Raw genomic sequence first — 13,925 nt, forward strand, 5'->3', positions numbered from 1 at the left:
ACTGATTTGTATTTTACATTAAATAAGCTTATTCTTGTGTGTTGATTTAATTAGGCAGTGAACAAATAACAAACACTTTAATTAACTGTAACTGGTAATTTAGTATTTTTTCATTGATATATTCTATTGTTAATACATTGCTAAATTTTGGAATTGACATGTTATTGACTTTTGCTGACATTTTGGGTATTCTGACCCACTTTTAATAGATATCTAAATGAAAATTGGTTTTACTTTGTAATTACAAGACTTCTTTTTAAAAGATTTATATAATGATCTTCATGTATTTGCAAACAAACATGTATTGCTGGGTCAAATGTTGATCAATTTTTCGGCCATTCTTTACATACTGATTTTGACTACAGATTACTCCATTTACCTGATCAAAATATAGGGTTCATGGCAGGTGTGACCAGTCAACAGGGGATTCTTACTTCTCCAAGGCACTTGACCCCACATTAATACCTAATAAATCCAGGGGTCCGTCTTTACCCTGGTCTTAATTTGTATTCTTTATGGGATTTATGTGATTGATCACTGTTCCTTATTTTTACTTGTTTATGTATATTCTTTGTATATAAATATAGGTATTTTGTGAATTCTACATCAAAATAGAGAAGTTCCAAATATGGGATGTGCAAGAGGGTTTTGATCTGAAGGAGGATGTCAAATTTTGGTAAAGTACTAGTTGCATTTTCCCAATCATAATGTGATTACAATTTTCTTCAGTGAAACTTCTCCAAACCGGCTCCCCAAAAAACCAGTCTTCCCTGAAAATCAGCTGATTTTCAAAGTCCTGGCATAAATCTTACAAAGAAATTCTCACAAACCCCCTGAAAATTGAACACCTGCCACTTTTTATAGAACATTTGTTCATAAACATGTGTAAATTTCGCCTCATAATACTGGCCACTCTTTGAAGATGAGAAAATGTTGGCCATTGGGGTTATCGAGATTGGCCAGGTGTGAAAAATGGCTGACTGGCCAGGTGGGAAATTATCATCTCTAAATGCTAAGTTCTCGGTAAACCGTCCATCCCTCTAATCCAGCCGTTTTTTTTTTATTCGGGCTGAGAGCCGGCCAGTTTGGAGGTGTTTCACTCTACTCATATACCCCCTGCAAGTATGAGAATTTGTAGTGGTCTGAATGTCTCTTTCTGTCTGCATCATTTTGTTATAAATACATGGAAACAAGGATGCATCATTTATTTCATGCACAAAAGACAGTTTCTGTTATGCCCGCCTGAAGTCTTTGTGTATTAAAGCAGCTAGACCAAAACTGCGGTGTTCACTTCCAGACAAAGACTTGTCTTCATTTGTTTATCTCTTTATCTAGAACATCTGCTAGAATTTGTACCATGGTCATATCTTCATACTTAATGAACTGAAAGATAAATTTCAAAGCAGACATATTAAACAATATGTTATATAAATGTATATCTCTGGTCAAAGCTATATAAAAGATAAAAGTCAGCATCATATATGAAGGTTAAATTTGCCACTTTTGAATTTGGTCTTTCTTGCAGACACAGTCTTTCACAAAGACATGTTCCACTTAGAATATACTTTCCATAATATTAAGTTTCAGGCTTTCTATTATAGTATGGACAACACTGCTGTTCAGGAAAAAGCAAAGTTCAAGTGGGAGGAAATGAGGTAACACATCATATGCTCAGTTGCTTCCTAGTTTGAAATTTCTTTGCCAAAAGAATTTTAAGATATCGTTATCAGAATATCCACTAGCAGGCAATAGCCTGTGCTTGGTATGGTGGCTGTGCATTAAGATATCGTTATCAGAATATCCACTAGCAGGCAATAGCCTGTGCTTGGTATGGTGGCTGTGCATTAGTAGCCTGTGCTTGGTATGGTGGTTGTACATTAGTATACTGTGTCAGGGTATTACTAGTATTTTTATGCAGTGCTGTTGCATGATACGGATTCTAACAGTTTACCATATATTGAAGACAAAGCTACATACATGTACTAACACTGAAATAATGAAAATTTTGTTTGGAAATTTAATCATGGGCAATTTGAGAATCATTTACTTTCATCCCCACCCCCAATTGAAGATAAAGGGATATATACATGTATTGCTATTGCTCTGTCTTCCTGTTTGTAATTATACCCCCCGCAACAAGTTGTGGGGGGGGGGGTATACTGGAATCGGGTTGTCTGTCTGTCTGTCCGTCCGTCCGTCCGTCTGTAGACGCAATGGTTTCCGGGCTCTAAAGCATTATCCTTTCCACCTACCGTCACCATATCATATATATGGACTACCCATGGGATGAAGATGTTCCCTATCGATTTTGGGGTCAAAAGGTCAAAGGTCAAGCGCACTGGACATCGAAGTAGCAATATGGTTTCCGGGCTCTAAAGCATTATCCTTTCCACCTACAATCATCATATCATACATATGGACTACCCATGGGATGAAGATATTCCCTATCAATTTTGGGGTCAAAAGGTCAAAGGTCACGCGCACTGGACATCGAAGTAGCAATATGGTTTCCGGGCTCTAAAGCGTTATCCTTTCCACCTACAGTCACCATATCATACATATGGACTACCCATGGGATGAAGATGTTCCCTATTTATTTTGGGGTCAAAGGTCACACGCACTGGACATCGAAGTAGCAATATGGTTTCCGGGCTCTAAAGCTTTATCCTTTCCACTTACAGTCACCATATCATACAAATGGACTACCCATGGGATGAAGATGTTCCCTATTGATTTTGGGGTCAAAAGGTCAAAGGTCACGCACACTGGACATCGAAGTAGCAATATGGTTTCCGGGCTCTAAAGCTTTATCCTTTCCACTTACAGTCACCATATCATACATATGGACTACCCATGGGATGAAGATGTTCCCTATTGATTTTGGGGTCAAAAGGTCAAAGGTCAAGCACACTGGACATCGAAGTAGCAATATGGTTCGGTTTGTCATGCCATTTGTTTTTTACACTCAGAAAAGAGGTAGTATATACCTATTACCAACACCCTTTGGGAGATTGGGTTAAGCGGGGGGTATTCTTAGTGAGCATTGCTCACAGTACCTCTTGTTTTGTCACTTTATCTGTCCACATATTTAACCTTGGTCTCTGCAAGATTGAAACTTCATACATGTATTATGGTTAACTGAAAGGTCAAGGACAGGGCACCTGTTCACCACTTTTCATTGAACACCAATTCTCAAAGTTCTTGTGGTAGTGTTAGGGCACGGAATCAAGTGATCAATGAAGTACAATTTCTGCTCGTATACTTTTAGGGAAACCATAAAGTAGCTTTCCAAGAAATTACTTTAAAGGAAAGTTAGTAATGTGTTTTTTTTACTGGTTGTGGTAGCTCAGTGGTAGAACATTCACTTTATAACATGGAGGTCGTGCATTAAGTAGTGATCACACCTTGATCAATTCTTTGCCACACATTTTGCATTTTGAAGTGAGAATCACAGGTCTTTCAGATTTGACCGTATAAACAGAGGTTCTTTGTCGTGGCGGGCGTTGGCATGTTATAGAGCCTTCACCGCTACAGCCCTGAGTACTATGCTTACTTCACCTGCAGCTTATGATGTCTCAATATGAGTGAAAAATTCTCAAAGGGATGTAAACAAACAAAAGTAAACTGTTTTTGTTTGTTGTTTTTCCCCCAAAATACAAATGCACAAACTTTGATGCCCACAGAAAGTGATAAAACCATAGTGTGTGACTGATAAAAGTCAAGGTCATTCCGTTCATGGTCAGATTTGTAAATTTGATTGGGTTATGCTTGCAGGGGTAGTGTTTCACAAACACATGTTACTTGAGTTCTTGAAAAGGTTGTCTTCTAAATCAGGGTGATCCATTTCTAACTTTTTTTTTTAGATAAAATAGTACATATGTATTTTGATCATTTAGTCAATAGTAAAGAAACAAACAATATTAGCTAGATCATTTTATCTGTACACAAGGATGTGAAATTGTTGTGTTTTACAAACATGTATGAATATTGATTTGGCCATTCTAGGACCTGTCATTCTGAGAGCTTTTCACTTACCCAGTTTCTGGAGGCCATGATGCAGAAGGACTTGGATTTGTCACTCAGTCCGATTGATGGAGGAGATGATTCTCAAAATACAACCCAAGACGAATCTCAGAGTTTCACAGTCACTAACTGTAAAAAATATCAGTTCTTCACAGAAAAACATTCACAGACAAAGCAGAACATTGATATACAGACCCTGAAGTGTACTACTACACCAGTGGAATAGTTTGGGAATGAACCGTTTTGTTTAGGGAATGAACACTGAACAGTTTAGACGGAACGGTTATCAGCGAGACCAGAACAGTTCTTATCGAGAACAAAACGCTTTGAGATTGGGAACAAACGGTTCTCATCGATAATTGAACGTTTTAGCCCAAGATGGGAAGGAACGGTTTGTCCTCGATTTTAAATTCAGATCTGTATTTCGGACATTTTCGGTACTTTTTATTCATGCATAGACATTGCAGGAAAGAGATATTACTTGCCAAAATAAAAGTTTAATTTCATTAATGTTATGAATATTTTGAAATGAAAGGAATGGGCATGGAAGTAAATTGATGTACATACAATTATATGTGCCTTAAATTTCATGGGGATATTTACATTTATGTAATGTAGTCAATAGAAAACAACTTCACACTTTTTGAAAAATCATGTCATTTCAGGCTAGGTCCGATTTCAATATCATTACATTGTCACCCTTTACTCAAAAATGTTCTGATTTTTTTTCAATTACTAAATGCACAGGTACGTAATTTTAAAAGAGGAATTCGGTTTGTACATGTAATGCATGTATGTTATGATTTGACATTTTGTTTGTTTCAAAATCCCCTATCAACCAAAAAAAAAATCCTCAATGCTCAAACTTTGTTTTTCATCAACAGTAACATTATCGTCATTTACTCATTTATTAGTTTCAAAATGAATAGTCAATTTTCACATATTTTCTTCTAAAAATATTCTCCGTCGTGTCATGACGAACTGGTAATTTACGGATTTGAACTGCAGAACTCTCCACCCTTGTACAAGTTTAAAATATTGTATAGAATCAAAAGCGATAGTCTTCTTCCACCTCAACCAAGCACCATGTTGACCTACATTAACAGACTGACGCGCGAGTTCCGAATGACCATGCGGTAACAATAGGTTTGAGGGAACGAACGGTTTTAGATGAGAACAAAAGGCTTTGGTCTTGGAACAGAACGGTTTATGTGGGAACGAAACAGTTTAAACGGTGTAGTAGTACGCTTCAGGGTCTCCACAAATAAATGAGAATTAACATGTAATATGCACTTTTATTACATTTTCAACAGTGAAATAGTATCATTTATCCATTGAATAAAAATGATATTTTCACAGTGTGAAAATAACAATCAATTGTGACTTCATGTTGTAGATTACCATACATCCTTTAAGATTTGAAATAAACATGTTCTAAAATCAAAGAAAATGTAATAAACAGGAACTTCAGTGCTTTGTAGTTGGATATGGACTTTGTATCACTCGTAAGACACGATTTTAAAAATGTTTTCGCTCATGCTTTGCACTCCTTGAAAATACTTAAAAAAAAAAAAAAGATCCTGTCTTACTCATGAAATAAACTCCATATCCAACTACAAAGCATTGAATATCCTCTATTTACCACTGATTTTATATTCTTAGCTATATAAACATTTCAATCTGCTAAAAACAAGGCCAACCCCCCCCCCCCCCCCCCAAAAAAAAATAAACATCAATTTTGTTCCCTAATCAGCACCAAGCAAGCTTCTATATAACATTTTTTTATTAGTTTAGTTAAAACTACAAATGTACATATGCATCATATTGTTGAATGTGATTTTAAGTATCGTCATCCACTGAATTCAACTGACCTTTGTTTATGGAAGATTGGAGTAATATTTATCAATATGCAATGTGTATGGTGCATTTATTTATGATGTCATAATGTAATCGATGATATTAAAGGTGCCACCACAGAAAATCCATTGGATGTTCTCAAAGCTGCCATCAGTGTGGGTGAATTCAGGATCAGTGACTCCCAGCGGAGGGAACTGGAGGATCTGAGAGGTGTGCAATCTTACTAATACTCGTGTTGGATTACGGTGAGAGGTGTGTGCGTGATCTTACTAATACTTGTGTTAGATTACGGTGATGTGTGTGTGATCTTACTAATACTCGTGTTGGATTACAGTGAGAGGTGGTTTGTGATCTTACTAATAACTAATACTCGTGTTGGATTACAGTGAGAGGTGGTTTGTGATCTTACTAATAACTAATACTCGTTTTGGATTACAGTGAGAGGTGGTTTGTGATCTTACTAATAACTAATACTCGTGTTGGATTACAGTGAGAGGTGGTTTGTGATCTTACTAATAACTAATACTTGTGTTAGATTACGGTGATGTGTGTGTGATCTTACTAATACTCGTGTTGGATTACGGTGAGAGATGTGTGTGTGATCTTACTAATACTTGTGTTGGATTACGGTGATGTGTGTGTGATCTTACTAATACTCGTGTTGGATTACGGAGAATCTGAGAGGTGTGTACGTGATCTTACTAATACTTGTGTTGGATTACGGAGGATCTGAGAGGTGAGCGTGATCTTACTAATACTTGTGTTGGATTACGGTGAGAGGTGTGTGCGTGATCTTACTAATACTTGTGTTGGATTACGGTGAGAGGTGTGTGCGTGATCTTACTAATACTTGTGTTGGATTACGGTGAGAGGTGTGTGTGTGATCTTACTAATACTCGTGTTGGATTACGGAGAATCTGAGAGGTGTGTACGTGATCTTACTAATACTTGTGTTGGATTACGGAGGATCTGAGAGGTGAGCGTGATCTTACTAATACTTGTGTTGGATTACGGTGAGAGGTGTGTGCGTGATCTTACTAATACTTGTGTTGGATTACGGTGAGAGGTGTGTGCGTGATCTTACTAATACTTGTGTTGGATTACGGTGAGAGGTGTGTGCGTGATCTTACTAATACTTGTGTTGGATTACGGTGAGAGGTGTGCGTGATCTTACTACATGTAATACTCATGTTGGATTACGGAGAATCTGAGAGGTGTATGCATGATCTTACTAATACTCAATGTTGGATTACAGTGAGAGGTGTGTGTGTGTGATCTTACTAATACTCATGTTGGATTATGGGTGATTGTGAAGAACTGTCTTTTCTTTTTGTGATTTCTGAAAATTACAAGGAAAATGTTGCAAGTAAAATCATACCATACAATATATTTCACATCAGACTGTCGAAGTGGCAATTCATTTTAGACATGTATTTATATACATAGTTAATATTAAAATATAGCAGAAGAAATCATTGATGAAATAGATTAAGCAGCATTTCTTTAGCCTAATTTGTATTACAGAATTTTATAATGCAGCATAAGCCATAAAAAGGATTACTGTATGAGGGATATTTTTGCACCCGTTTCACAATTTATATGCATATTTCATCCTATCCAATATTATTCTAATGTAGCTGCAATAAATGATTTGGGGCAAATTTAAATGAAATCGTGTATCAACACAGCTGGTTGTTATCCTCACAGTAGTACATCTGTACTGCACTGGTTCTGAAGACAATTAACTCTGAATATTTACATGATGTCTGAAATGGGTCATGTGATTTTATAGTATACCATGCTGTTACTATACACTTGGATATATCTGCAAGTTGTTATCAAATTATGCATACTCTTTTTTTTGCAAACCATATGCATAGGAATTATTCATCATCAGTATCATCATTTAAAGTTGCATGGTCCAAATTCAACAAATTTTTTCCACCATGTAAAAACACAGTTAAATCATTGCATGTATGTATATATGAGGCTGTACTATGACACGTATGTATATATGAGGCTGTACTATGACACGTATGTATATATGAGGCTGTACATACTATGACATGCCATACATTATTTCACCAGTTTTAACCAAAATTATGTATGTCTCCCCTCTTTCAGGGAAAGACATTGTTTTTGTACTTTCTGTCCGTCCATCTGTCTGTCTCTCCCAAAATCTTGTGTAACTTTTTAATGCTTCTCCTTCTATATGGCTTATCGAATAGACTTGAAACTTTGTACAATGCCAGTGTTTACAAACAACCGTCAATCAGCTATTTCTAGATCTAATGCAGGAATCAAGTGACAATCATGTGTCCAGTTCAGACTTTCAAACCAGTATCATACCATAAGTTTAAGAGAAATAAAATTATCAAATACTGTACCTCTAAGTAATAAATTGCATCACTATGGGAATAGTATGCATGGGGGTCATTCACACAAAATCTAGTATTTAGTGCAAATAACCCCCACGCATGAATTTCTATGTTTATAGTATTATAAGATCATAAAAATATGATAGTTCACAATTTGCAATGCAGATTTACCATTTTGTATCACAGCAAAAGATTTTTCCTAAGTCGTACATGTATTTGCCAATTAATGATTTTTCTTTTTCAGAATGGGATGAAGATTACATACCTACTCAGTCTCAGAATGAATCTCCACCAGTGGACAGTGGTCAGCCTCACAGTGTGGACAGTCCTGATGATATCCAACCAGGTCTCAATTCATTCTGTGTTGTACCCTCCAATCGCAATACAAAAAATTTGTATGATGTATATCTCATTTCACTAAAATATTTCGAAGTGCATTAAAATTCTGAATCTATTCAATACACTTCAAAACGGATTTAGTGAATCTGACTCGGGTAAAAAGAGATGTAGGAAGTGTGTGCGGTGTGACTACATCAAACAGTGAAGGATACTAACGATCGTAACATTACAGAATGTCAAGCTGGCTTTACGTCGGGTCGCGTGGCTTGTGTATACAAAATATCTGAGCTGATAATGTACTTATAGTATTGTGCATTGGTCCGATTTTTTTGTATTTACATTATCATGGTCTATACTAAAATATTATGTCAAACAATTGCCAAAGTCGTTATGACATTATGATAAAGAGAAAATAGCATTAATCCTTGAACTTTTAGGACAGCCTCATATGTGCTCTTTAAAAATCAAATTTGATTTTTGCTTTTAGAAATTTCAGTCGGTGATTTAATTGGCAATAGCATTCATGAGTACAAAGTTTGTATATGGTCATACTATCCCTTCATAAGTCGATTATCATTAATAATCCGTAGTTACTCTTACTTACAAAAAGGTGAACATAGCAAGTTTTAGCAGTGTATCATTATTGAAGTCTGTTCATACAGTACATATGTTTTATTTAATTTTAGATAGAATACCCCACTGTACATGTATCTTGTAATATTTTCCTATATGATATTGTGTGTTATTTTGTTGCTTTGTAGGTCAACCCAATCAGGATCGAGTACAGATCATCATAAAGTCAGAAAGAAAGAAATCAAAGGAAAATAGGTTGATTGACAAGGCAAGGATAATTTCATTCAATGTTTGAGAGAAATAAAATTATCAAATACTGTACCTCTTAGTAATAAATTGCATCACTATGGGAATAGTATGCATGGGGGTCATTCACACAAAATCTAGTATTTAGTGCAAATAACCCCCACGCATGAATTTCTATGTTTATAGTATTATAAGATCATAACAATATGATAGTTCACAATTTGCAATGCAGATTTACCGTTTTGTATCACAGCAAAAGATTTTTCCTAAGTCGTACATGTATTTGCCAATTAATGATTCTTACATACATACATGTATGCATTTGTACTTCTTATAACAGAATAGAGTTTTAAGGATTTTGACACAAATTACATATAATTTATAAATTTATTTGTAAATCTTCTTTGAAAATAGTTCAATATTGTGTGATTTTTAGCTCTGAAAGCCTTTTTGAATTTATCTCATCAGTTGTTATATTTTATTCCCCTGCAAACAAAGTCAGGTGTGTGTGTGTGTTGGAGTCAATGTGTCCGTCTGTCTGACCAGTTGTAAAAAATTTGTCTGGAACTCTTCTCTTTCATTATTGAATGATTTGTGGACATGTAAACCTGTTTTCATGTTATTTTTGTATTGATTCATTTAATTTTGAGAGCTACAAGGCGGGTAATTTGGGATAACTGTTAAAAGTTTTCCTCTACTATTCTCTCCGACAATATTCAATTCTTGTTGAAGCTGTAGTTTTGCAAAGTTGAAATATTTGATGCTCATTTTTACTTCGACGATAAGGTTAATTTTGAAGTTTAACTTTCGTAAATATCTCAACAAATTTCATTTATTTAAGGTCAAGGTCAGAAAAAAATTATTCTTATATGACACATGACTTTGTAGTCAATAGATTTTAGAAGTTTATACAAATAATGTAAACTGTATTAAATATTAACCAATGTGCTCTACAGTGGCACTTGTCAAACATAAGTTGAAATTGATGTATAAAGAGCAAATTAATTGTAGATGATTGGTATTAAGGAACTTGTATGTTTTACAGAGAGTTGTCAGACTGACCGAGGCAGAGCAGCAGCTTGTTCCTGGTGCAGAAAATGAACCTTGTTGTAAACCAAACACTGAATCAATGACAAGTTCTAATGGTGCTGAGAATACCAAGGAGACACGGCAATCTGAATATAAAGACTCTCAAAAAGAGTGTGTCAATCAGAACAATACCAGTTTTGGAGGTACTCAAGAGTTTGTCCCACACTTGATTGGGGATGACATGCTATCTACTGCTCCATTTTCACCACAGCTGAGTTCTGACATTTCAGAAGGTCAGATAAGTCTTGCCAATAATTCTGCCGTTAATTCTGGTGACAATTTGCTAATTCAGGATACATCCCCTATTCTTATCTCAAGTTCTGGTGAGGTTAATAATAGTACTGGTGAAACCCCTAAAAACAGTGGAAATGAAAGTAGAAAGAGTTCTTCTGATGAACCACAGTTTCATTTGTGTCGTCCCAATTTAAGTGTCAGTCCTGAAAACTCTTCAGAAAATGGCAGAGAAAGCCCCAGGCTGAACCGGCTGACTCTGTCAGCGAAGAAAACATTTCAGAACTGTTTTGAAATTATGGTAGAGAGTGAAAGATTAAAACATTTAGCAACGAGTTCTGCAGGTGATGAAAAACAGCAACAATCAAGAAGCAGAAAACGTTTACTTGAGGAGTCAAGCGAGGAGAAATCTTTAGACAAGAAACAAAGAACAGAAACCAGTGAAATCCCAACAACTGAAGGAAGTAGCAGTAAAAAGTCAACTAATGTGAGCAGGGGAGGTTTGGTATCTAATGTGATGGGTAAATTACGGAGTTTTATAGGTGAAAGGACAGACCTGACCTCAGAGAATAGGGCAAGTTTGGAGAATAGAAATTTTGTTGATTTAGAAGAAAACGATCAAAATTTGTTAAGTTCAACCCCTGATGAACCAGATGAAGAGTCACAGTCCATAATTCAGTCATGTAAAGGACTTTCAAAAGGAAGCAATGATAAAAGAAGACTTGATACTTTTAAGAAATCTAGACCCTTAAGTGAAGTAATCAGTAGGAATGATTTTGCCAGTGGTGAAACTAAGCAGGACAGATGTCCGAGTGGACAGGAAGATGTACCCATCTTAATTGATACCAGTAGCACGGAAGAAGCTAACAGTCAAGGGGGTAGGATTCATATACTGTTAAATTGTCCTACAACATGTCTTTTGAGGAGGTAGTGTACATTGTCACACAGTACTTATTTTAAGGAGGTAGTGTACATTGTTACACAGTACATATTTTAAGGAGGTAGTGTACATTGTCACACAATACTTATTTTAAGGAGGTAGTGTACATTGTTACACAGTATGTATTTTAAGGAGGTAGTGTACATTGTCACACAATACATATTTTAAGGAGTTAGTGTACATTGTCACACAGTACATATTTTAAGGAGGTAGTATACATTGTCACACAATACGTATTTTATGGAGGTAGTATACATTGTCACACAATACATATTTTAAGGAGGTAGTGTACATTGTCACACAGTACTTATTTTAAGGAGGTAGTGTACATTGTCACACAGTACATATTTTAAGGAGGTAGTGTACATTGTCACACATTATGTATTTTAAGGATGTACATGTATACTACATCATCATAATGGCTGACTTCCGTTTAAAGCATGAATAAAAATAAAACTATCAGCAATATTTATACATTTCTTTTAAATTTTATTGCCTAGCTGGGTTAAAATCAAACTTTGTTATCAACAAAAAATAATTTAATTTAGAACGTATTCTACATTTAATGTTAATTAACATTTATAAATATCGCAAATTATATAATACTTATTTGTTATTCTTCAGCATGCTGTGTGGCTTCACAAATGGATTCTGAGAACCAGGCCATTGCACACGCAGCATTGATAGAACAAGATCAAGGTAAAATAATTCAAGTGTACAAGTGTTTACAGACAGAAAATCTTTATCTAGGCTCTTCAACTTTTAGATCACTGAATTAAAAATTAATCTCATAATAGAGTTACATGTATCATAGTAGTACAGTAGTATCATCCAAAAATGACACATTGCCAAAGGTTCCTTTGAACCAGTATTTATTTTGTACTGGCATATTCTTTCTTTTGCACCAGTATATACTGTACATGTATTTTACACATTTGACCCAGCATGTATTTTCTATAGACATATGCCTTCTTTGGAACCAGTATATACATTTACATGGTACATGTATTTTACAGATTCCTTCATTGAACCAGCATGCATTTTGTATAGGCAGATGCCTTCTTTTGCACCAATTTACATATTTTACATAGGCAGATTTCTTCATTTAACCAGTGTATATTTTGTTTCAGCAGATTTCTTCTTTTGAACCAGTACATAGAGTAAATATTTACTTAGGGCTATTCCAGCAAAAAACGTACGGGGGGGGGGGGGGGGGGGGGGGGGATGGCAGCCAATATTTTTTTGGATGGGTGGGGGTGATTTGGGAAAATATATTTGTATGGGTGGTTGTCTTCCAGGTTAAATAAAAAACATGGGTGCCTGTGAATTTTAATAAAAATGAAAACGTATCACGTTACGTTTCTTTTATTACAAAAAAAAGCGGAGCCATTCTACATTAACTTAAAGACCAAAAAAAAAAAACCCCGTACGGTTGCTCCACGGATCACTGAATGTGGGCGGAGCTTATCCATGATCAATGTTATTTACCTGGAATTTACCTGGCCAAGAGATCAATTGTGTATATTTTTATGATATACATAGGAAATTTCTCAGGTTATTACAAATTATGCTTAGTGTCATGATTTGTGCAAAAAAAATTATTAAAATTTCTAACTACATGCATACCGCATTTCTATTTCCCGTAAACCTTCAAACTTGGCCATATTTATGTATTGCAAATGGGGTACCTGTAAAGTGCGAAACGAAATCGAAACGAAATCTACTGAAACGAAACGAAACCTACCAAAACGAAACAGATTGTATAACCGAACTTTTTTAATTATGATAATTAAAAGTGGTATCTTAGGCCCCTGTGAAAGTTACCACATATAAATAAAATTCGCCTCCCCTTTGATGTAGGCTTTCGGCTTGACTGTTACAAAGTTTTAAAAGTTGGAAAGGGGGGAGTAAGCACAAAGTACATATCCGTAGTTGATTAAATGCCATGTACAATTAGTTTCAGATCCATACATTTCAGAACCGAGGGTTACAGTCTCAGAGATCTGGGGAAACACACTATACGAGGGGTGGGGTTGCCGACGTTAGATCCGCCTTTGGGCATAGATACATTGTTTGAAGAAGCTGGTGTCTGAGAAAATTGAAAGCAGGAAGAGCTCTTAACCTCTTATTTTATCTCTAACTGCTGAGGTGCGAGTACTTTCAATAATGGAAAAACTCTATACATTTGGGATGTTGCTAAGACGGGGAATTGAAAACGGGACGGAAAACGGATTTTTTTAAATGCAATA

The 13,925-nt window shown here is 35.6% G+C and overlaps 1 protein-coding gene across 3 annotated transcripts in view; it reads left to right on the forward strand.

Moving 5' to 3' along the window:
- The window catches only part of LOC125668756 (uncharacterized), a 32,966-nt gene that overhangs the window by 6,555 nt on the left and 12,486 nt on the right, over nucleotides 1-13,925 (forward strand). For 2 of the 3 annotated variants that reach the window (XM_048903146.2, XM_056141803.1), the window contains 8 exons: nucleotides 588-676; nucleotides 1,602-1,655; nucleotides 4,006-4,154; nucleotides 5,989-6,090; nucleotides 8,503-8,604; nucleotides 9,359-9,438; nucleotides 10,462-11,614; nucleotides 12,301-12,375. In XM_048903146.2, the coding sequence (XP_048759103.2) occupies nucleotides 588-676; nucleotides 1,602-1,655; nucleotides 4,006-4,154; nucleotides 5,989-6,090; nucleotides 8,503-8,604; nucleotides 9,359-9,438; nucleotides 10,462-11,614; nucleotides 12,301-12,375 (1,804 nt within the window). The remainder of the gene's footprint in view (nucleotides 1-587; nucleotides 677-1,601; nucleotides 1,656-4,005; nucleotides 4,155-5,988; nucleotides 6,091-8,502; nucleotides 8,605-9,358; nucleotides 9,439-10,461; nucleotides 11,615-12,300; nucleotides 12,376-13,925) is intronic. The other variant, XM_048903155.2, reaches the window with a different exon arrangement.

Source organism: Ostrea edulis, chromosome 1, assembly GCF_947568905.1.
Source record: "Ostrea edulis chromosome 1, xbOstEdul1.1, whole genome shotgun sequence".
In the NCBI taxonomy this organism is placed as follows: domain Eukaryota; kingdom Metazoa; phylum Mollusca; class Bivalvia; order Ostreida; family Ostreidae; genus Ostrea; species Ostrea edulis.